Genomic DNA, 23,471 nt, shown 5'->3' with positions numbered 1-23,471 from the left:
TTTTTTCACAAAAAAAAAAAAAAGTTCAAAATTATTATGCACAGCATTTACAAACATTTTATAGGTTGTAAAGAACAGACATTTCAATCAAAAACATCTTAGCTGGCCAGGTTACATGTTAAAGGGAGTCAATATACAGTCAGGGTGATTGATTTAAACCATTAGTCAGTAAGGCTTGATTTAAATCATATTTTTTTTTTACATAAAGACTAATTCTTGCTGGTATAACTTATAATATGCAAGATTTTTAAAATAACAACTTTTCATATTAGTTTGATTAGGTTGATTCTGCATTCATAGGTTTGTAGAAGTTAGGATTAAGGTATTTTTCTCAACTCTGTTCATGTTATAACATTTTTGCTGTGAAGAAGAGGCCTGTGATCTCTGCTGAGTCAAATTCCGTTTTGAGAACTGCAAAAGTAAACCAAGCATCTGTGATAATATCTTGTAGGCAGAGAAACTGCCCGATAATCTTACAAAAACCTCTGGAAGAGCAGGACATGGTGAATGGATTAATGGAATTTATTTACCAACAAAATTACACACATAGAAACATAGAATGTGTTGGCAGATAAGAACCGTTTGGCCCATCTAGTCTGCCCAATATACTGAATACTATGGATAGCCCCTGGCCCTATCTTATATTAAGGATGGCCTTATGCCTATCCCATGCATGCTTGTGATTTTGAGTATAGAGCTGAGGACATGGGTTGCTAGATGGCCGCTAGCACATCAGCAATATCCAGTCCTCATAGCTCTGTGTGCTTTTATTGGGTAAAAAAACAGATTTGATACAGATGCAAATTAACCTGAGAGGAGTCCTGTACGTGACTCATCTCACGTTTTTTTACACAATAAAAGCACACAGAGCTATGGGGGCTGGGTATTGCAGATGTGCTATCGGCCATTTAGCAACCCATGTCCTCAGCTCTGTACACAAAATCCCGGTGACAGGTTCCCTTTAAACTCCTTCACTGTATTTGCAGCTACCACTTCTGCAGGAAGGCTATTCCTCGCATCCACTACTCTCTCAGTAAAGTAATACTTCCTGATATCTGTAAAGAATAAATCAAGGCAACTGGACTTACTGTAGATTTCTTAAAAACATTTCACTCGTTCTTCCAATGAACTTTCTCAATTCTGAGTGACTGTACAAAAATTCTCTGGGAATAAATATGTAACTGAATCAACATCTGGTAATTATACCCAGCATGGGGTCAGAGGTCATTATACCCAGCATGGGGTCAGAGGTCATTATACCCAGCATGGGGTCAGAGGGCATTATACCCAGCATGGGGTCAGAGGTCATTATACCCAGCATGGGGTCAGAGGTCATTATACCCAGCATGGGGTCAGAGGTCATTATACCCAGCATGGGGTCAGAGGTCATTATACCCAGCATGGGGTCAGAGGTCATTATACCCAGCATGGGGTCAGAGGTCATTATACCCAGCATGGGGTCAGAGGTCATTATACCCAGCATGGGGTCAAAGGTGTTGATTCTATTATCCTAATTGGAGTTTGTAAGTGATAAAGACTTCCTAGAAAAAGGTGTCAAGACAGCATTGTATGTGGCAGACTATAGATGCCTAACCCCCCCGCCTCTATTCAAGCTTGGCTTCTCCATTTTTACGTAGATGGCCTCCTTCATAACTTGTTTGTACCAATTGGCCTCCTTATCCAAAACACGTACTTTAGTGTCTTCAAAGGTGTGACCCGTTTCTTTTAGATGTAAGTACACGGCTGAATCTTGACCAGAGGTTTTGGCTCTTCTATGCTGAGCCATACAATGCTGTCTTGACACCTTTTTCTGGAAAGTCTTTATCACTTACTGAAAAAAAGAATCATTGATTTTTATCCACCCTGTACACAGCGCTTACATTGCCCTATAGCACACCTATACATGAATGTTATGGTACCTTTGTCTTTAGACTTGCAGAAGCTGGAAAAACGAACTTTGATTGATAAGCAAATGAGCACTCGCAAGTGCCCAGGGGCGGCGTTCACTGTGTTGGTGCCCAGGCTGCCCTGCCTTTTTTCATTGTTCCCCCGCCCCAGCCTCTGCATATGCCCGTCCTCCTATTTCCTTGCTGGTTTTGTGCCGTTCGCCGGAGCATGCGCAGTAGTTAAAGCGATGCCGTGCCAACAATGGGCATCGCAGTGCGCATGGTCCGGCGAGGCAGTGCATACGCGGGATCTCGTCCGGACCTTAGGATGACGCAAGGGAATAGGAGGGCGGACATATGCAGAGGCTCGGGCGGAGGAACAATGAAAAAAGGCAGGGCAGCCTAGGCACCAACACAGTGAACGCCGCCCCTGGGCACTTGCGAGTGCTCATTTGCATATCAAAGTTCATTTTCCAGCTTCTGCAAGTGTAAAGACAAAGGTACCATTACATTCATGTATAGGTGTGCTATAGGGCAATGTAAGCGCTGTATATGGCCATATGGAGGTGACAGACTTCCTTTAACATATCTGTAAAGAATAAATCAAAGCAACTGGACGTACTGTAGATTTCTTGAAAACGTTTCACTCGTTCTTCCAACGAGCTTTCCCTTTAACATAGGACCTCTTCTTTGATCCCATCTTCACAATTCCTGCATCCATTGAACTTGTGAGTTTTTGGAGAGTTTCTGCCTGAATGTCTTTGCAGGATGTTAGAATAGCCTCCCAGAGCTGCTGTTTTGACGTGAACTGCCTCCCACTATCATAGATCTTTTGCTTGAGGAGACTCCAAAGGTTCTCAATAAGGTTTAGGTCACGGGAGGATAGTGGCCTGACCATGAGTTTCTCTCCTTGTATGCCCATAGTAGCCAATGGCTCAGAGGTCTTCTCTGTAGCCTGAGATGGTGCATTGTCAGCATGAAGATTTGCTACAGAAGGCATGGTTCTTCTTTTTGTACCATGGAATAAAGTGGCGAGTCAGAAACTCTAGATACTTTGCCCAGGTCATTTTCACACCTTCAGGGACCCTAAAATGGGCCTACCTGCTGTCTCCCTATGTTTCCAACCCAAAACACGCCACCGCCACCTCCTTGCTGACGTTGCAGCCTTGTTGGGACATGGTGGCCATCCACTACTCCATACATCTGGGCCATCCAGGGATACTCATTAGTATACAAGACTATTTGAAGATTAGTCTTCATGTCTGTCTGGGTCCACTGCAACCACTTCTGAACACTGGTTAGGGGTGGATGAATAGTAGGTTTATGCACAACTGCAGTGAGGATCTAACACCTTCAGGTTTGCGGGACTTCAGAGGCACCAGCAGCTTCACATACTAGTTTGCTTCTTTGTACTGGCATTTTAGCAGCTGCTCTCTTAATCCGATGATTTTGTCTGGCAGAAACCTTCCTCTTTGTGCCTTTATCCGCATGAACCAGTCTGTGCATTGAATCAGCCACAAGTCTCTTCACAGTACGATGAATACGTTTTTGTGAATTATCTAATGTTTTCATACCTTGTCCAAAGCATTGCACTATTTGACGCTTTTCAGCAGCAGAGAGATACTTTTTCTTTCCCATATTGCTTGAAACCTGTAGCCTGCTTTACAATGTGGAACGTCCTTCTTAAACAGTTTTCCTTTAAAGGGGCATTACGGTAGGTACAAGTTATCTCCTATCCACAGGATAGGGGATAACTATCAGATCGGTGGGAGTCCTACCAATCACGAGAAAGGGGGCCCCGTACCCCCTGCAGGACCCTTGCTGCTGCCCTAAAATGACCGGAGTGGACGGTCGCACATGCGTGTGGACACTCAATTCATTTCTATGGGAGTTTGTCACCACCAGACATCTGAGAAGCTCTGACAGATGCCTTTCAGAACCTCCTCCTTGAGCTTCCTTTGTTTTGCTTTCAGTTCCTCATCTCATTAGCCTCTCTCAGCTGTCATGTAGTTGTACTGATTGCATCCCTTTAAATTCCTCCCCATAGTGCATCAGTTTGCGGTTTATATTACTTCCTGGAGTGTGTGTGCATGCTGATCCTACTTCTCAGTCTTCTCAGAAGTGTTGTGCATTCATTTGTGTTTTTCTGTTTGCTGGATCCCAGGTGACCCTGACTCCCTCCGTATCTAGTGTAGGGAGCCGGTGGTCGTGTCCCCTCACTATTATAGGGTGTTCAGGTGTTATACAGTCAAGGTACGAGGATATGCGATCATCTACCATTGGGATTTTCGCATAGGCTGAGCAGTAAGGGAGAGAGCCAGGTCTGATGCAGGGGTCTCCCTTTTGTTCCTTAGTTTTGGATCCAGTGAGTCGTATATTCATTTTGTGTTGTCTTGTTTCCTGTACACCTTCCGTGACAGAGTTCTGGAGATAGAACCCCCACTGATCTGATAGTTATCCCCTATCCTACCGGAATACCCCTTTCATTGGGCTAACCTGGCAAACCAATTACAGCAGGTGTTTGAGATTGATGTCAGTGATCCAAATAGCCCAGAGACACAACACCATCCACGAGTAGCATAACATGGTAAACTTATTATAACACCCTAGACCACCAGACAAGAAATATCTACAAACAATAGGGAAATATTTATAAACAATATATTAAAAAATGTAAACAAAAAATAAAAGAAGAAAAATGTAGTAATTAGTATACTATGTTGTGCTACCTTAAAGGGGTTCTGCACTTTGTTTTAACTGATGATCTATCCTCTGGATAGATCATCAGCTTCTGATCGGCGGGGGTCTGACAGCCGGGACTCCAAAACGCGTCTGGTATTATTGAGATTATTTACGGAATCCAGGACCCACTTAAATAACTCACTAACCCATTGAGGAAAAATCGTGTTGCTGGAATAAATACAGATGAAGTGTGGAGCGCTCCACAGACAGCACGTTAGTTACCCGGTGAAGATCTGGGCAGCTAAGACATAGTGCGCTGCACCACGTGGGACCAATCGTGATGCAGGTACTACTGTCCGTATTGGAGACAGAGACGCTGAGGCTGAGGTGAGTGTTATTGCTACCACGTGGGACGCCACGGCAGATAGTATCTAAATATTTGCAAACAGTGAGTATACACTCCTGATTACTGCTGGATATATATGGCTAAAAATACATTATTATTAATATAAAGGTGAAATTAACTATATATGAGCACAATATCTTATGGAACAGATGATTTGTCTACATATTGCCGACAAGTGTGCATTGTTCTGAAAAAAAAACATTATTGCCATAATTAGAATATACGTTTTTGAACTATATATTTTGAACCATAGTAGCAGTTAAATACGCAGTAGATTAGGACTAAAACAGTCCCTTATTGGTTGCCTATGTGGAGACGAGGAGAGATCAATCAGATCTACCCCATATACAGCTAATATAGGAGCATTGGTATTTTAAGTGTGTGTTTATTTTATTTTTTATTTGTATTTTTTTTTATATTCTCACATTTTAGCTATTTTTTCATACTAGTTGTAATAAATAAATATATGGATGACAAATCTGATGTCTCTGGATAGTTCCAAATGAAGAGTGCCTGTCTACAATACATATAAAAAACATGATGTGCTATCACTGTAAGTTATAAATTATAACAAGGAGCCATATCCGTAATTAATTATCCAAATCATTAATTAGATATTCTAGAGAAACAATAACATTTGCATAATAAAGCAGAGAAAAGAATAAAGGAGGCAGACGGCAGGAACAAAAATGTAGCGGCACAGAAACAAAGATTAAATTTTTTTTTTTTACTGGAAAATTAGGAATCTCTCAAAAGAAAATCTCCTTGTAAAGAAAACAGATAATCGATGCGGGTCGGATACGGGAGAAGAGATTGCGCGTATTTACCAGGGAAAGAAACCTCATCAATGCGATGTTCTTAGAAAGCCAGCGGAATAAGGATGAGCAGAAGAGCAGCCGAGGGGAACCAGAACCTCTGGCAGAACCATTACACTGCGATGGCTGTCAGCCTCACATCCCGGATTTTAAGAGAACTTTCATAACAATCAAGAAGGAACCACTGAGGCGAAAAGTAAAGCAAAGAGAAAAGGGACATATAAAGGGGCTGAAACATTTTTGGACAAATAAAGCTAAAATTAAAGGGGTTTTCTCATCTCAGACAATGGGGGCATAATCGCTAGGATATGTCCCCATTGTCTGATAGGTGATCCCACCGCTGGGACCCGCAACTATATAGAGAACTGAGCAGCGAAAGTAGTGGAGGGCGCACTTCACATGCGCAGCCGCCCTCCATTCATTTCTTTTGGGCCGGCTAATTCTGTCAGACCCATAGAAGTGAATGGGAGCGGTGGCCCGTCAAGCACGGTGCGCTTCTATTTAATAGGGATCGACCGATTATCGGTTTTACAGATATTATCGGCCAATATTCAGAATTTGGACCGTTATCGGTATCAGCATCTATTTTGCCGATATTCCGATAACGTATTGGGAACACAGATCGCGCTACTCTCAGCGCTCTCCGTGTTCCCTCAGCAGCACAGGGGAGAAGGAAGCAGTGTCTCCTCCCCCTGTGATGCTGCTGCCGCCAATGAGGAGGCAGATGGGAAGAGGAGGGGAGGGGCATTGGCCACTGCGCCACCAATGATGTTAACTTATTCATTCAAATTGAACAGGAGGCGGGAGCTGCAGAATCACATAGCCGGCTCCCGACCTCTATGAGCGGTAGCTGCGATCTGCAGTAGTTAACCCCTCAGGTGCCGCGAATCGCAGCTACCGCTCATAGAGGTCGGGAGCTGGCTACGTGATTCTGCAGCCAGCTCCCGCCACCTGTATATGAATAAATGAGAGATTTATGTTCATTGGTGGCGCAGTGCACCCCCCACCCCAGTATTAAAAACATTGGTGGCGCAGTGCACCCCCCACCCCAGTATTAAAAACATTGGTGGCGCAGTGCACCCCCCCACCCATTCCCCCAGTTTTAATCATTGGTGGCAGTGGCCACAGGGTCCCCTCTCCCCTCCTTCTCCGATCGGAGCCCCAGCAATGTAATCCTGGGGCTCCGATCGGTTACCATGGCAGCTGTGTGCACAAAGCACAGGCCAGCAGGGACAGTGTGAGGTCCTGTTCACCCTGATAGAGATCTATCAGGGTGAATAGGACAAGGGTTCTAGTCCCTAAGGGGGCTAAAAGTTAGTAAAAAAAAAAAAAAGTATAAATGAAAAAGAAAGATTTAAAAAAAAAAAAAAAAAAAATTACACATTAACAATAAAAATATTCATTTTCAGCAGATTTGTGTAGGATTTTTTTTTTCTTCAAAAATTTAATTTCACAGAATATCGGTATAAATTATCGGCTATCGGCCTGAAAGTTCACAAATTATCGGTATCGGCCCTATAAAATCAATATAGGTCGATCCCTACTATTTACTATAACAAAGAAAGCTTGGCGGTGGCCGGACCGGAGTCCTCCAGCCACCACTTTGCAGGGCTCCGTTCTTGATAGAGGAGAGGGTCCCAGTTATGGGACCCGCACCTATAAGACAATGGGAGCATATCCTAGCAATATGTCCCCATTGTCTGAAATGAGACAACCCCTTTAAAAGGAGTCCTATCGTAATAAAAAGCTTACTAGACATACATGTGACAGACTAGTTTCTTTGTTAACTTTCCATCCGCAATCTTCCTTGGCGACAAACAGTGCCAGTTTAATTAGACACTGAGATAGATAGATACATAGATACATAGAGTGGGTATTCGCTCTGGTAGACAGGACAAGCGGACGGCAAAGACCAGAGGGAAAGACCAGTTTGTAACTCAAAAACTTACGTGTTTTATTCACACTTATGGCAACAAAACAGTACGACAGTCCATTTGCAGTTTTGGTGTTCGTTCACACCTAGACAGTTCATACAGCAAAAGAGTCACCTGTTATCCTAGGTGTTAGTTCACACCCGATCGGCATTCCTTAGGACAGAACAGACCTCCCAAACTCAGGCCTCCAGCCTAGCACACGGCTCAGATCCCAATCAAGCAACTGCCAAAGCTCCTCTGTCAGAGAGGTAATTACCACCAGCTGACACTGCTGGCAGTTTTTTTTTTTTTATATAGGTCAGTCAAGACCCGGCATGGAACGCGGGGAGTAGTCATCCACCCAGCACTTTGACTACTCCCAGTAAGAGCCGTCCCGGATCAGCTATTACAGCTATACTAAACAGCAAGGTGTCAAACAGCTACTGCTGCTGACACATGAAAACTGGCTCTTACTCCACCGAGGCCAGGAACATCGGTGACACATATCTTCCGTCAACAACTGTCCCTTGTGCCTTCCTACAATAGATACTAGATAGATAGATAGACCCATAGCAGTAAATGGAGCAGAGGCCGCACATGTGCAGGTTGCTCTCCATTCACTGCTACTGGACTCCAAAAACAGCCAAATGCGCTTTGTTTGGCTATTTTTAGAACTCCCATAGCTATGAATGGCGAGCATGCATGGGGCGCTCACCTTCACTCTGGGGCCCCGGAGATGGGACCTGCACCTGTCTGCAATACGCCATCAATGTATAAAATGAGCCAACCCCTTTAAGAGACCCATGCCTAGTAATAATCTAGATCGTATACTGCGACATGTAAGGCCAGTCTCAGGAGATCTGCCTCAGTATGCTGACATAAAGTAGGCTTCCGATGGAAAAGTGTACCACACGACCGCAGGATCAGACGTAGGGGGCACGCAGATCCACGCAGGAGCTGTATACACAAAACTGTAAGGCCTCTTTCACACGGGCGTCATGGATTTGGGCCGGATAAGATGATGCTGGGGGGAGGGGTTAAAAAAAAATTATAATAATTTGTTCGCGCAGCCCGGCTTCTCTTCGTTCTTCATCATTGCTGTGCAGAAGCTAAAGGACCAGTGGTGACGTCACTGCGCTCATCACATGGTCTGTCACATGATCCATCACCATGGTGATGGACCATGTGATGAGCGCAGTGATGTCATCAAAGGTCCTTTACCCAGGTCAGGAAGGAAGGAAGGAAGGAAGGAAGGAAGGAAGGAAGGAAGGAAGGAAGGAAGGAAGGAAGGAAGGAAAGAAAGGAAACCGGGCTGCGCGAACAAGTGGATTAAGGCGAGTTAAATTATTTATTTATTTATTTTAACCCCTCCAGCGCTATTGTACTATGCATTCTGTATTAAGAATGGTATTATTTTCCCTTATAACCATGTTATAAAGGGAAAATAATAATGATCGGGTCCTATCCCGATCATCTCCTGGAAACCATGCGTGAAAATCGCACCGCATCTGCACTTGCTTGCGGATACTTGCGATTTTCACGCAGTCCCGTTCACTTGTATGGGGCCTGCGTTGCTTGAAAAACGCACAAAATAGAGCATGCTGCGATTTTACTGCAACGTACAGGTAATGCGTGAAAATCACCGCTCATGTGCACAGCCCCATAGAAATGAATGGGTCCGGATTCAGTGCGGGTGCAAAGCGTTCACCTCACACATTGCACCCGCGCAGAAATCTCGCCCGTGTGAAAGAGGCCTAAGAGATTTACAAAGCCATTTGCCAAGCTGCTTCATTTTCCTTTTAGATGCTTCACCGCCAAGTGTAGACACACAGCCCTATCACACCCCATTGATAGAAATGCTTTCCAAAGAAAGCTTCATGAAAAGGTCTGCTACTCGCTAATATACTTTGATTCAATGCCTCAATATTTTTTTAAGATTTCCATTTGCCGTCAGTGAAAGAAGAACATTAAAGGGGTTATGCCTCATGTAAAAAATTTAAATCATATAGTACATGGAAATACCTTTTTAATAAACCTACCAGCCCTGTACCTCACACGGATCCAGAGATCTCCCTATTCATTGCTGCAATAGTTCTGCTAGATTCTCTTCAGGCTAGCAGCTCAGGGGGCGTGTCCTTCCTTCTGCAGCTCTCTCCCTATTAGGGTACTTTCACACTTGCGGCAGACGATTCCGGCAGGCAGTTCCGTCGCCAGAACTGCCTGCCGGATCCGGCAATCCAGACGCAAACTGATGGCATTTGTCAGACAGATCCGGGTGCGGATCCGTCTGATAAATGCTTTGAAATACCAGATCCGTCTCTCTGGAAAAACGGATCCGGTATAAATTTTTGTTTTGCATTTTTAAAGGTCTGCGCATTTTGCCGGAACACTTAATGCCGAATCCGGCACTAATACACCTCAATGTAAATTAATGCCGTACCCGACACTCTGGCAAGTGATCAGTATTTTTGGCCGGAGAGAAAACTGCAGCGTGCTGCGCTATTTTCTCCGTCCAAAAAACGTAAGAGGGACTAAACTGATGCATTCTGAACGGATTGCTCTCCATTCAGAATGCATTAGGATAAAACTGATCAGTTTTTTTCCGGTATTCAGCTCCTGTGACGGAACTCAATACCGGAAAGCAAAAACACTAGTGTGAAAGTACCCTTACAGCTCAGAGGGAGTTTTCTTTCTGCTACAACGTTCTCCTGTCCAATCTGCTAAAGCTCTCTCCCTATCACAGTTCAAGGGGCGTGTCCTTTTTGCGGTATCTCTCTCCCTATCTCAGCTCACAGGGCTTGTCCTTTTTGCTACAGCTCTCCCCCTGTACGGTCACAGCTGATATGGCTGGTGGCAGCTGAAGGATGGAAATGAGCATGTGCGTCCACCTCAGTAGATGGACATGCACATTATTATACGGACTGAACAACAGGAGGCACCATTATAATGACGTACAAAGAATATCTCATAAATGGAGCATTTTTGTAACAAAAAGTACCCATATGAGGGCTTGTTTTTTGCTGAACAAATCGTATCTTTCAATGGCACCTTTTTGGGGTACACAAGGGGGCAGGTCACCGCCATGCCTGCTATTAGCTGCACCCCCTCAATCGACAGATACTGATTTCTGCAGGCAGCAGAGATGCAAAGATGGTCATGGAGCGATCCAGGAGGAAACCAGTGTCCGGGACCAGGTAAGTATGTATCGCGGGTTATTCAGATAACATCTTTAACTCTTTGGTAAAACAGCACTACAGCCACTGACTATTTGCATTTTAAATTTTACGACCTTATCTTTGCGGCATAAATACCATGATAATACCAAACATACCTTTTTATTTATTTTTTTACTATTTTGCACAATAAAAACCTTAAGCTGTAACTTAGTTTTCAATGTGTGTGTGTGTGTATATATATTATATATATATATATATATATATATATATATATATATATAAATAAATATAAGGGGACTTCAATATGCGATCATTTAAACCCCCCATAATACGATTGTACTACTTAGGCTACTTTCACACTAGCGTTCAGTACGGATCCGTCTGCATTAATAACTTAGAAAAAATTCTAAGTGTGAAAGTAGCCTGAGCGGATCCGTTCAGACTTTCAATGTAAAGTCAATGGGGGACGGATCCACTTGAAGATTGAGCCATATGGTGACATCTTCAAGCGGATCCGTTCCCATTGACTTACATTGTAAGTCTGAACGGATCCGCTCGCCTCCGCACGGCCAGGCGGACAGCTGAACGCTGCAAGCAGTGTTCAGCTGTCCGCCTGGCCGTGCGGAGGCGAGCGGAGCGGAGGCTGAACGCCGCCAGACTGATGCAGTCTGAGCGGATCCGCTCCATTCAGACTGCATCAGGGCTGGACGGAGGCGTTCGGGTCCGCTCGTGAGCCCCTTCAAAACGGAGCTCACGAGCGGACAGCAGAACGCTAGTGTGAAAGTAGCCTTATATAGTACAGTGTACTAGGGATCAACCAATATTGATTTTTTTTAGAGCAGATACCAATAATCTGTGAACTTTCAGGCCGATAGCCGATAATTTATACCGATATTCTGTACATTTTCATTTTTGAAAAAACTTTTGAAATTACTACACAAATCTGCTGAAAATTAACATGTTTATTGTTAACGTGTAGCTTTTTTTTGTAAATCTTTCTTTTTCATTTATACCTAATATTTGGGTGTTTGTGGGGTTTTGTGGAGTAACTTTTAGCCCACTTAGGGGCTAGAACCCTTGTCCTATTCACCCTGATAGAGCTCTATCAGGGTGAATAGGACCTCACACTGTCCCTGCTGCCCTGTGCATAGTACACACAGCAGGATGGAGCTGACTATGGCAGCCAGGGCTTCAATAGCGTCCTGGCTGCCATGGTAACCGATCGGAGCCCCAGGATTACACTGCTGGGGCTCCGATCAGAAGCTGCCACTGCCACCAATGAAGAGGATGAGAGAGGGGACCCTGTGGCCACTGCCACCAATGATTAATACTGGGGGCTTGGGTGGGGTGCACTGCGCCACCAATGTCTTTAAAGGGCTTCTGTCACCCCACTAAAGTGTTTTTTTTTTTTTGGGCTAGTGAAATTAGTTATATTGCGATATATGACAATATAATTGTGTTACTTACTTTGATCCAGCAGTTTCTGCAAAAAACGAAGTTTTATAATATGTAAATTCGGTCTCTACCAGCAAGTAGGGCGGCTACTTGCTGGTAGCTGCTGCAGAAATCCGCCCCCTCGTCGTGTTGATTGACAGGGCCAGCCGGGATCTCCTCCTCCGGCCAGACCTGTCGGCATTTCAAAAATCGCGCGCTTGTGTTGATTCGGCGCAGGCGCTCTGAGATGAGGAGGCTCGTCTCCTCAGAACTCCCTCAGTGCGCCTGCGCCGATGACATCACCGAAATAGAAGACGTCATCGGCGCAGGCGCACTGAGGGAGTGCTGAGGAGACGAGCCTCCTCATCTCAGAGCGCCTGCGCCGAATCAACACAGGCGCGCAATTTTTGAAATGCCGACAGGGCTGGCCGGAGGAGGAGATCCCGGCTGGCCCTGTCAATCAACACGACGAGGGGGCGGATTTCTGCAGCAGCTAGCAGCAAGTAGCCGCCCTACTTGCTGGTAGAGACCGAATTTACATATTATAAAACTTCATTTTTTGCAGAAACTGCTGGATCAAAGTAAGTAACACAATTATATTGTCATATATCGCAATATAACTAATTTCACTAGCCCAAAAAAAAATAATCACTTTAGTGGGGTGACAGAAGCCCTTTAATACTGGGATTGGGTGGGGGGGACGCACTACGCCACCAATGAAGATAACTCGCCCATTAATTTATATACAGGAGGCGGGTGCTGGCTGTAGAATCATATAGCCGCACTCGACCTCTATGACAAGTAGCTGCGATCCGCGGCAGTTAACCCCTGAGGTGCGGCAGGGGTTAACTGCCGCGGATGGCAGCTACTTGTCATAGAGGTCGGGTGCGGCTATATAATTCTACAGCCAGCTCCCGCCTCCTGTTGAATTTGAATGAACGAGTGAGTTAACATCATTGGTAGAGCAGTGACCACAGCCGCTCCCCTCCTCTCATTGGGAGGGGGAGACACTGCTTCCTAATCCCCTGTGCTGCTGAGGGAACACGGATCGCGACTGCAGCAGCGCGATCCTTGTTCCCGATTCGTTATCGGCATATCAGCAAAATAGATACAGATAACTTGGAAAATCCTAAATATCGATAAAACCGATAATCGGTTGATCCCTACAGTGTACTACGGTGTCAGTAGAAAACCAGTACGCAGTCTATTAGGCCTAATAGGCGCACACAGAAGGCAGACACAGGGGCGTTCTCTGACTGCTATTTAAAGGTCGTATTTGCAGGGAGCCGATGGGTGACAAAGAGATGGCATTGTCACTGCTGACTGCTTTCACGGATCCTGTCCGTTAGAGCAGGCGTCCGGATGTCATTAATCTTGTGAGTGGCAATAACCAGGCTATTTTGTAAAAATGTGTCCATTTAAAGGGGTTATCCCATGTTTAATGTAAAAAAATTAAAATCCGATATCATAAAGTACACGACAATCTCTTTCTAACAAAGCTAGAACCAGCCCCGCACCTCACATGGGTCCAGAGATCTCCACATTCACTGCTGCAATTGCTCTGCTAGATTATCTTCAGCGTGGCAGCTCGGGGGGCGTGTCCTTTCTGTATGGCATCCGTCACTGTCCTCCATAGGGTCACTACCTTGGGCAGCTCCAGTGACATCACTGCCCATATATGGACAGTTATCCACATGCTCCCCTGACAAAAGAGAGACTCTTGTCTTCGATAAAATGGCTGCCCTGCTTGGGTTGAGTCCTGATAATCCATCTCCCATGATTGCAGACGGGACACCTATTGAATCCCCTCGGCATCTCCATCTTGTGCCCTTGCAACAAAAAGTTGTCTTCCCCGTCCACAATACCCTCCAAACATTCTGCCCTACAGGTCATCCCACAAGTGACAAACCCTAGCGGGTGGCCTCGTTTGGAGACAGTCTTCTGCTAGTCCTACAGGCTTAGTATTGCATCTAAACATGGCCCCACCAGGGGGTCCTAAATTGTTCTGGTGGGCTGGTCCTACCCCATGTACGAGCCATGGCAGCAGGTTCCCTTTACATCCCGAGCCCCTCACGTATAACCGATCCTGATTTCACAGGTGAGTGGGGTGAACGCCTCCTTACCTTCCGTGCCTCTGCAGGGCAAACAGGACTCCTTCTCGCTGAAATGGGAGCAGCCTGTCTCTCAGCTTTTCGGGAAGGCACGATAACCTGTCAGCCGCCTCCTGATCCGATTCTCTCTGTTTTACTCTTGACTTCGCCATTCTTCACTAAACGTGGGTGAAAATAAAAATAAAAAAAATAATAATCTTTAAATATTTTCATTTTTCTGCAAATTAAGCCTCCACAATCCTAAAAAACATGGCTGCATTCTTCTAAATACAGTGCCACGCCTGTCCACGGGTACGGCAGATGAGCCGCATTCAGTGCAATGGTGCTGAGCTGTAATACAACCCATGGACAGATGTGGCGCTGTGCCTAGGGTAAAAAAAATAATAATGCAGCATTTTTCTAAACCTGTGAAACCCATTTAATAATTGCATAACGAACATTTCTGCTTTCAACTTCTCGCCGCCTTCATGACCTCAGCTTGCTGACAGTGAATGTGATTGTGAACATTATTATTTACACGAGGCCGAGAAGCTGTCCAGATCATGCGCTGCTCGCACCGCGGCAGGGCTTGTTACTAAAGCCTGATAGTTCTCTCTCCCGAGCTCTCCGTACACATGAATGCTTCGCTCAGCCGAGCATGCATGTGTCCAGAATGAAGAGAAGGGAAAAAGCTGCTGCCAGACACCTCGGGGAACAAAAGGATATCCATCTAATGGGTATGGCCAGCTTAAGGGCTCACAACCGCATTTTCAGTCCGCACCCGATACGCATTTTTTTGTGCCGATTGGATGCGGACCCATTCATTTCAATGGGGCTGCAAAAAATGCAGACAGCACACCGCATGCTGTCCACATCTGTAAGCCACTCTGTCCCGCAAAAAAAGATAGAACATGTCCTACTCTTGTCTGTTTTGCGCACAAGAATAGGCATTTTTAAAATATGGCGGGAGGTGCAGAACGGGTACATGGACAGTATCAGTGTTTTTCGGATCCGCGATTTACAGCCCGCCCCTCAGTATACTTATACCCTCATTGGCATATTAAAAACCCTTATTTCCCCTAGAGGCCACAATGACTCGGGGAATAACAGTATGTCTTTAATCAGCAAGGTGAGCACCAGCAGGAATTATGGCTGATGTGATAGGGTTGAGCCTGCTGATAGATGCCTTATGTCTGTGTGTGCCGCACAACGCTAATACAATCTCAGGTCCTAACTAGTGTTGAGCAAACTTCTGTTTTCAAGTTCGGAATTCTTAGATAAACCGAACCTCGTACGCCGAACTAGAAAAACAGAAGTTCGCTCATCCCTAGTCCTGACTCATTAGTGGTCGGCTCCTGCCCTGCTCGTTAGGATCAGATCATTGAAAAAACGAGGTCACAGAGAGAAGTAACACCTGATATAAAACACATAGACCAATACACATCCAACACACGGTCCACATGAGACCACCAAGGATCCTGCTGGCACCACTTCCTCCACAGTGAGGGGTGATGGGCAGGGGTTTCATAACAAAGGTCTCAAAAGAAGCCTAAGGTCGACGACTGGTCACGATTAGATCCAACACAGTGCGCCCCACTATAAGTCATCAATAACAGATAGCTGGGGGTCCGAAAGCCCCACCGATCATTCATTATCAGCAGCCGCCGGCAGAATAGAGTGGGTTGGATGCAGTGGCCGTGCCCAGTACTCCAGCTCAGCATTTATTCACTGATCAGAGGGGGTGACCGGTGATGGACCCCCGCTAATCTGATGACTTATGCGGAGGGTAGGTCATCAATATCTAGAACCAGCACAACCCCTCTACTCACTGGCAGAGAAGATCTGGGTCCTACAATACCAAGCAGCTGTGCCAAAGACCATCACAAGCTCTGGAGGACCCAGCTGGTCCACGCATTACAGTCCATCAATGAAGACCATGTAATACTTCATCTGTCCTGTGGAGGCACTGTAGGGAAATTACAGCAGAACCCCTGCAATCAGATTCTACTCTGAGGACTTAAAGGGTTTTCTAAGATTTTACAACTGGCGCCGCTGCCTTCTCGAATAGCTGATCGGCGGGGTGATGGGTGTAGGACCTCGCCGATCAGCTACTGATGACCTATCCAGAGGACAACAGGTGGAGGATGAAGGGACGACTCTTACATTAGCAATTTCAACCCGCCATCTCTCCTGTGTAAATTCATTCAAAAATAGCTCTGCCAAATCGCCGTCACCGCAGCGCCACTTTCTATTCACAACATTACACGTGAATATATTTCCGCTTGAGGAAAATAAATTGGCCTCTTGAGGGATCGTTCTGAGAAGGATGAATCCATCTTACCGCGTTTCTCTCCCCAAACGAAAGTCAAGAAGGAACTGGAAGATGAATTCTAAAATGGACATTATAATGAAGCGCTGCTCGTTATCAGAGGGAGAGGCGCGTTTAATAGCTCATAACCCCCGCCTGAGTGCAATGGGGGCCCGTCCTCCCGAAACCAGCGCTAAGACTACTTCATTAAACCACAACATAAAACCTGAGCGAATCCTTCTACATCTCAATGCAAGAGGACGGCAACTAGAAGAGGACGTTCAAGTCAGTGACTGCATTAACCTCTGCTCTTCCAGGGCGGCCCATGATACAGACAGTAATGTATGTACACAGCAGAACAGCGAGTGCAGCTCTGGAGTATAATAGAGGATGTAACTCAGGATACGTAATGTATGTACACAGTGACTCTACCAGCAGAATAGCGAGTGCAGCTCTGGAGTATAATAGAGGATGTAACTCAGGATACGTAATGTATGTACACAGTGACTCTACCAGCAGAATAGCGAGTGCAGCTCTGGAGTATAATACAGGATGTAACTCAGGATCAGTACAGGATAAGTAATGTATGTACACAATGACTCCACCAGCAGAATAGTGAGTGCAGCTCTGGAGTATAATACAGGATGTAACTCAGGATCAGTACAGGATAAGTAATGTATGTACACAGTGACTGCACCAGCAGAATAGTGAGTGCAGCTCTGGAGTATAATACAGGATGTAACTCAGGATCAGTACAGGATAAGTAATGTATGTACACAGTGACTGCACCAGCAGAATAGTGAGTGCAGCTCTGGAGTATAATACAGGATGTAACTCAGGATCAGTAATGTATTTACACAGTGACTGTACCAGCAGAATAGCGAGTGCAGCTCTGGAGTATAATACAGGATGTAACTCAGGATCAGTACAGGATAAGTAATCTAGTGTATGTATTTATTACAGTATTATGTAGATTTTCTATACGTTAACTATAACATATTTCCAGTGATGGACATGAGCTTTACAGTAAGTGGGCCCAATAATCACTTGGTCGCACACTGGTGCGGTTCGGAGTTAATAAATCAGTCTTCCCCCTGGAACAGACACCTCCACTCTCTGGGAGGACGGCTCTTCAAACTTTCCCTGTGGTTTTAGATTTTTTTATGATAAATAACATGACGGCATCTACAGGATACGGAGGAGACAATATATTTAAACTGGAAACCTGCCACCGCAGATAGAGCAGCGCTACCGCCTACTGCTGTCAGCGAGCCGGAGGATGAGCCAAGTGTGAAGGTGAGGAACACAACCGGTGATCAGATGACGAATAACAGCCAGAGATGCAGCCTGACAACACCATCTGTTACATAACTGACACCCCCAGGACTGTGAGCCACAGGTCACACTACACAGGCATGTTTCTTCATATCCAGAGGCTGCACAGGTTTCCAGCCACTGTATGCAGGCAGCAAGTATCCATTCATCGACAGCAGCCCTTCTCCACCTGCGCCTCCGTCTCCTGCCCTTCTCCACCTGCACCCCATGCGCCTCCTGCCCTTCTCCACCTGCACCCCATGCGCCTCCTGCCCTTCTCCACCTGCACCCCATGCGCCTCCTGCCCTTCTCCATCTGCACCCCATGCGCCTCCTGCCCTTCTCCATCTGCACCCCATGCGCCTCCTGCCCTTCTCCATCTGCACCCCATGCGCCTCCTGCCCTTCTCCATCTGCACCCCATGCGCCTCCTGCCCTTCTCCATCTGCACCCCATGGCGCCTCCTGCCCTTCTCCATCTGCACCCCATGCGCCTCCTGCCCTTCTCCATCTGCACCCCATGCGCCTCCTGCCCTTCTCCATCTGCACCCCATGCGCCTCCTGCCCTTCTCCACCTGAACCCCATGCGCCTCCTGCCTTTCTCCACCTGCGCCTCCTGCCCTTCTCCCCCTGCGCCTCCTGCCCTTCTCCCCCTTCTCCCCCTGCCCTTCTCCACCTGCACCCCATGCGCCTCCTGCCTTCTCCATCTGCACCCCATGCGCCTCCTGCCCTTCTCCACCTGCACCCCATGCGCCTCCTGCCCTTCTCCACCTGCACCCCATGCGCCTCCTGCCCTTCTCCACCTGCACCCCATGCGCCTCCTGCCCTTCTCCATCTGCACCCCATGCGCCTCCTGCCCTTCTCCATCTGCACCCCATGCGCCTCCTGCCCTTCTCCATCTGCACCCCATGCGCCTCCTGCCCTTCTCCATCTGCACCCCATGAGCCTCCTGCCCTTCTCCATCTGCACCCCATGCGCCTCCTGCCCTTCTCCATCTGCACCCCATGCGCCTCCTGCCTTTCTCCACCTGCACCTCCTGCCCTTCTCCACCTGAACCCCATGCGCCTCCTGCCCTTCTCCACCTGCGCCTCCTGCCCTTCTCCCCCTGCCCTTCTCCCCCTGCGCCTCCTGCCCCCGGATCTGCTGCCATTTACCCCCCAATCTCCAGCCCTTCACCACCCGCGCCCCATCTCCTGATTTTTACTCCATTACCGCCTTTTATCTGTTGGAGCCCCCAGCACATCACCCGTCGTCTGTCCCCCCCCCAGCACGTCACCCGTCGCCTGTCCCCCCCCCCAGCACGTCACCCGTCGCCTGTCCCCCCTCCAGCACGTCACCCGTCGCCTGTCCCCCCTCCAGCACGTCACCTGTCTGTCCCCCCCAGCACGTCACCTGTCTGTCCCCCCCAGCACGTCACCTGTCTGTCCCCCCCAGCACGTCACCTGTCTGTCCCCCCCAGCACGTCACCTGTCTGTCCCCCCCAGCACGTCACCTGTCTGTCCCCCCCAGCACGTCACCTGTCTGTCCCCCCCAGCACGTCACCTGTCTGTCCCCCCCAGCACGTCACCTGTCTGTCCCCCCCAGCACGTCACCTGTCTGTCCCCCCCAGCACGTCACCTGTCTGTCCCCCCAGCACGTCACCTGTCTGTCCCCCCCAGCACGTCACCTGTCTGTCCCCCAAGTAGGTCACCTGTCCTCCATGCTGCCTCTGCAGCCACTTTCCACATAGCCAGTCTCCACACTAGTTGCCTCAGACCTGAACCGCTGAAGAGGAAAGCAACAGGCTGCAGCCTAAACCTACCTCACTCCTCACCCGTCCTGTGCAATTACCCAATGTCCCCTCACACATCACACTGACGTCACACTCACACTGACAGCGGCCTCCAGTGACGAACTCCCACCAACCAGCGGCTACGTCAGGAGTCAGCCAAATGACGTCATTCAAACTTCGCGCGCCGCAGACGGAAGTGACGACAAGAAGGAGGCGGGGCATGCGAGCTGAATGGTACCTGTCACTCTCCGGCAGCAGTAGTAAAACTACAGCTCCCAGCAGGCCACATGGGAGAGGGAGGGGCTTCGGCAAGATGTCACAGCTGGGAGTTGTAGTTTCTCATAGTTCGAGAGCCAGAGGATGCATAATGGTGCATAGATAGATTCTTATGGCTCTATATTGTGCCATTCCTCTATTACTCCTGCTAGAAGTTATGAATGAATTACTAGCAGATTGCAGTGAAGGTCCAGATGGGTGTTACCAGCTGGGGGGCGTCCCTGCCAAGGTCTAATACTATCCAATCATTGCTGCCTGTCAGGCTGTGCAGGGACACGCCCAAAACTGGTAACATCCATCAGGACCTTTATTGCAAACTGCAGCAAATTCATTCATAGCTTCCTAGTAGGAATAATCAAGAAATGGCACAACACAGAGTCATAAGAAATGTTATCACCCGGGGAATGCACTTAGTTACTGATACAGACGTGTCAGGAGAGGGGACGGGTCCTGTTTAATAGGATTTCTCATTATCGGACCGTGAGGTGCGGATTTTTACCGCTCGGCGCTGGATGTCTCGCGCAGACGCTGAGTAAACATATGCAAAACCTGAACAAAAATCTCAGGAGTTGCAGTTTTTGCATTTTTTTGTTCAGTCCAGTTTCTGCAGTCCATGCAAATTACGAATGGCTGGAAACACAAGGCGGTAAAGCGGCGCTTACTGTATAAAACCGCCACACGCTCGGCTTTGTAAATTTATTCTGTTAAATCTTTATATAGTTATATATGGCCACCACTTCCGCTTTTGTCACGCAGCCTTCTTAGCATCCTGAATGGCAGCCATGTTTATTTGTGCAGTGATGCATCAGCTGATTCCATATTATTACCTGTCGTGAGGAGGACCTCCAGGGTCGGGGGCGATGTTACAGGCCTCCCAACCGCAAGAGCCTTATCCCGGGGTCTCTCTCCTCTTACTCTACCTCTTCCCCGGAGCTGACACACGGGCCAGGGCGCTCCTCTGTGACCTGACGGCACTAACCCGTCTCCCACAGACCCAGCTCATACCCATATTTTCACCCAGGCAGCCCCCCTGATGTTAGCACTTCCGCCCGGCAGTGTGTTTGGTGACATCACTGGCTCCGATGGGCGTGCTTTAGGGCAGCGGTAAAGGCCCCCCATCAGTGCCGGTGACGTCAACAGGCTTTCTGGCAGCCCCATGGAGAACGGGTACGTCACCGGAACTCCTGAAAATGCCTTTGCCCTGCGCGATTTAACATGAACTGCTCCAATGCTCAAGTCAGGGGGGCTGCCAGGGTGAAAATGGGGATATGTCCGGGTTCAGCCGTTTTGTCCCTATGACACTGGCTGACCTGTTACATGCGCACTTGGCAGCTGAAGACATCTGTGTTGGTCCCATGTTCATATGTGTCCGCATTGCTGAGAAAAATTATGTTTTAATATATGCAAATTAGCCTCTAGGAGCAACAGGGGCGTTACCATTACACCACGGGCTCTGCTCTCTCTGCATCTGCCACGCCCTCTGCACTTTGATTGACAGGGCCAGGCGTAATGACATTTTCACTGCTTGGTCCTGTCAATCAAGGTGGCGAGGGCTCAGCAGCTGCAGAGAGACCAGAGCCTCTAGGTGTAACAGTAATGCCCCCGTTGCTCCTAATAACTAATTTGCATAAATTAAAACCTCATTTTTCTCAGCAATGTGGGCACATATGAACATGGGACCAACACAGATGCCTTCAGCTGCCGAGAACACATATAACAGGTCAGCCAGTGTCATGGGTGCAAATCTGCTGACAGATGCCCTTTAAAGTATGGGCCTATAGAATTCCTTGAGCAAAGTCTCTCTTTGTCTCGGGGCCCTGTTAACTCCATAGGGGCCCACCGCCAGGCCTTGGTATTCACAACAGTCTCCTGTTTCCATCATCCCCTCAAGCTTCATGTCCTCACTCGTGTAGATGAAACTCTGGCATACCATGTGGCTTCAGCCACAGACTTACTTCCCAGAAGGGTCTCTATAGATATCATCTACAATAGTGACCTCTAGTGGCAGCGGATAATAGTACAGCACTAATACTTACACATTGAACTAAATTCACACAGGGTGGGTAGGCACCATATAGACTTTTACAGAAGGGGGTAGTATGCGGTTTACCCCTTCTCAAAAGCATTCTTTGTAGACTACTTAGGGGAAAGCAGGGACTGGGACTATGCCTTTCTATGATGCTTGGGTGACTCTGTGACTAAATGATATCTCAGTAGCTGTTGGTACAGGCATCTTGTGCCCAGCTACAAGAAGAAGAAGAAGAGGTCAGGAGCACAGATGGCTGACATTGGAAGAGAATAGAACAAGACAAGTTCTTGGCTCGGCTTTGATTTCGGAGACGTTACGGACTGTAATATAAAGACATTTAAATGTAAAACCTTCATAGGAAGAGATTCCGTGCGTGTGGCTTTGATGGCAGCTTCCTAGGAAAGAATTGCAGGGCCTTGTGGCTTGTACTCTTTGATTATATCAGGCTTTGACGAGAGAGGACACGATGGGGAGACCTTCTGCGTCGAGCTGCTATCGGTCTATAAGATTATAAGACTTAACCCCGAAACGACCGGCCTTGTAATGTTTCTCACCATGCCGATCAATGAAGATATCTACCTCCATGACTGTAATGTTTCATCAGCACTGACAACGGAAAATGGTCTATACCAGGGATGCTCAACCTGCGGCCCTCCAGCTGCTGCAAAATCTCCCAGCATGCCTGGACAGCCTACATCTATTAGGTCGACAGGCATGCTCAACCTGCGGCCCTCCAGCTGCTGCAAAATCTCCCAGCATGCCTGGACAGCCTACATCTATTAGGGCAGGCATGCTCAACCTGCGGCCCTCCAGCTGTTGCAAAACTACAACTTCCAGCATGCCCCAACAGCCTACAGCAAGGCATTGTGGGAGTTGTAGTTTTACAACAGCTGGGGGGCCGCAGGTTGAGCATGCCTGTATTAGGGCATGCTGGGAGTTGTAGTTTTGCAACAGCTGGAGGCCCGCCGGTTGAGCATTCCTGGTCTATACCGATTACGCCCTGTGCAACAGATTTTTCATTGGGTGGGATCGATCGTTTTAGGCATTTTTAAGGAGCGGTCATACTGTTACTGGGGTTCTCCTATTAGGACATATGGACATCACAGAGGGGCTCCCTGGCTTGTGAACCCCCTGTCCGTTGGCAAAGCGGAGAGCCACTGGTAATCGCAGCTCCTGTGGCCCTTTTATTTTCTCGGATGCCCCTGTATTTGCAGGTAATTGTGAGGAAGTCCAAGGGGGTGGAGTAAATTAAAAACGGGCTGCCCAATACAGATGGGACAGTGGCGCTCGGCAGGCGCTGCTACCTATTTATTGTAGCAGTGGCTGTGCCCCATACTGCAGCTCAGTCCCATTCACTTGAGTAGGACTAAGCTG

General features: G+C 47.5%; 1 protein-coding gene across 1 annotated transcript in view; it reads right to left on the bottom strand.

The window, feature by feature from the left end:
• The window catches only part of ZRANB3 (zinc finger RANBP2-type containing 3), a 217,033-nt gene extending 197,054 nt beyond the window's left edge, over positions 1-19,979 (bottom strand). The window contains exons 1-2 of the mRNA XM_044303246.1: positions 19,891-19,979; positions 14,436-14,581 (exon numbers count right to left, since the gene is read on the bottom strand). Coding sequence (XP_044159181.1) covers positions 14,436-14,575 — 140 coding nt within the window. The 5' untranslated portion in view covers positions 14,576-14,581; positions 19,891-19,979. The remainder of the gene's footprint in view (positions 1-14,435; positions 14,582-19,890) is intronic.
• Positions 19,980-23,471: the final 3,492 nt, after the last annotated feature.

The sequence above is a fragment of the Bufo gargarizans genome, chromosome 8 (assembly GCF_014858855.1).
Source record: "Bufo gargarizans isolate SCDJY-AF-19 chromosome 8, ASM1485885v1, whole genome shotgun sequence".
Classification (NCBI taxonomy): domain Eukaryota; kingdom Metazoa; phylum Chordata; class Amphibia; order Anura; family Bufonidae; genus Bufo; species Bufo gargarizans.
The sequence above is the reverse complement of the archived record's forward strand: the minus strand, read 5'-3'. Positions and strand labels throughout refer to the sequence as shown.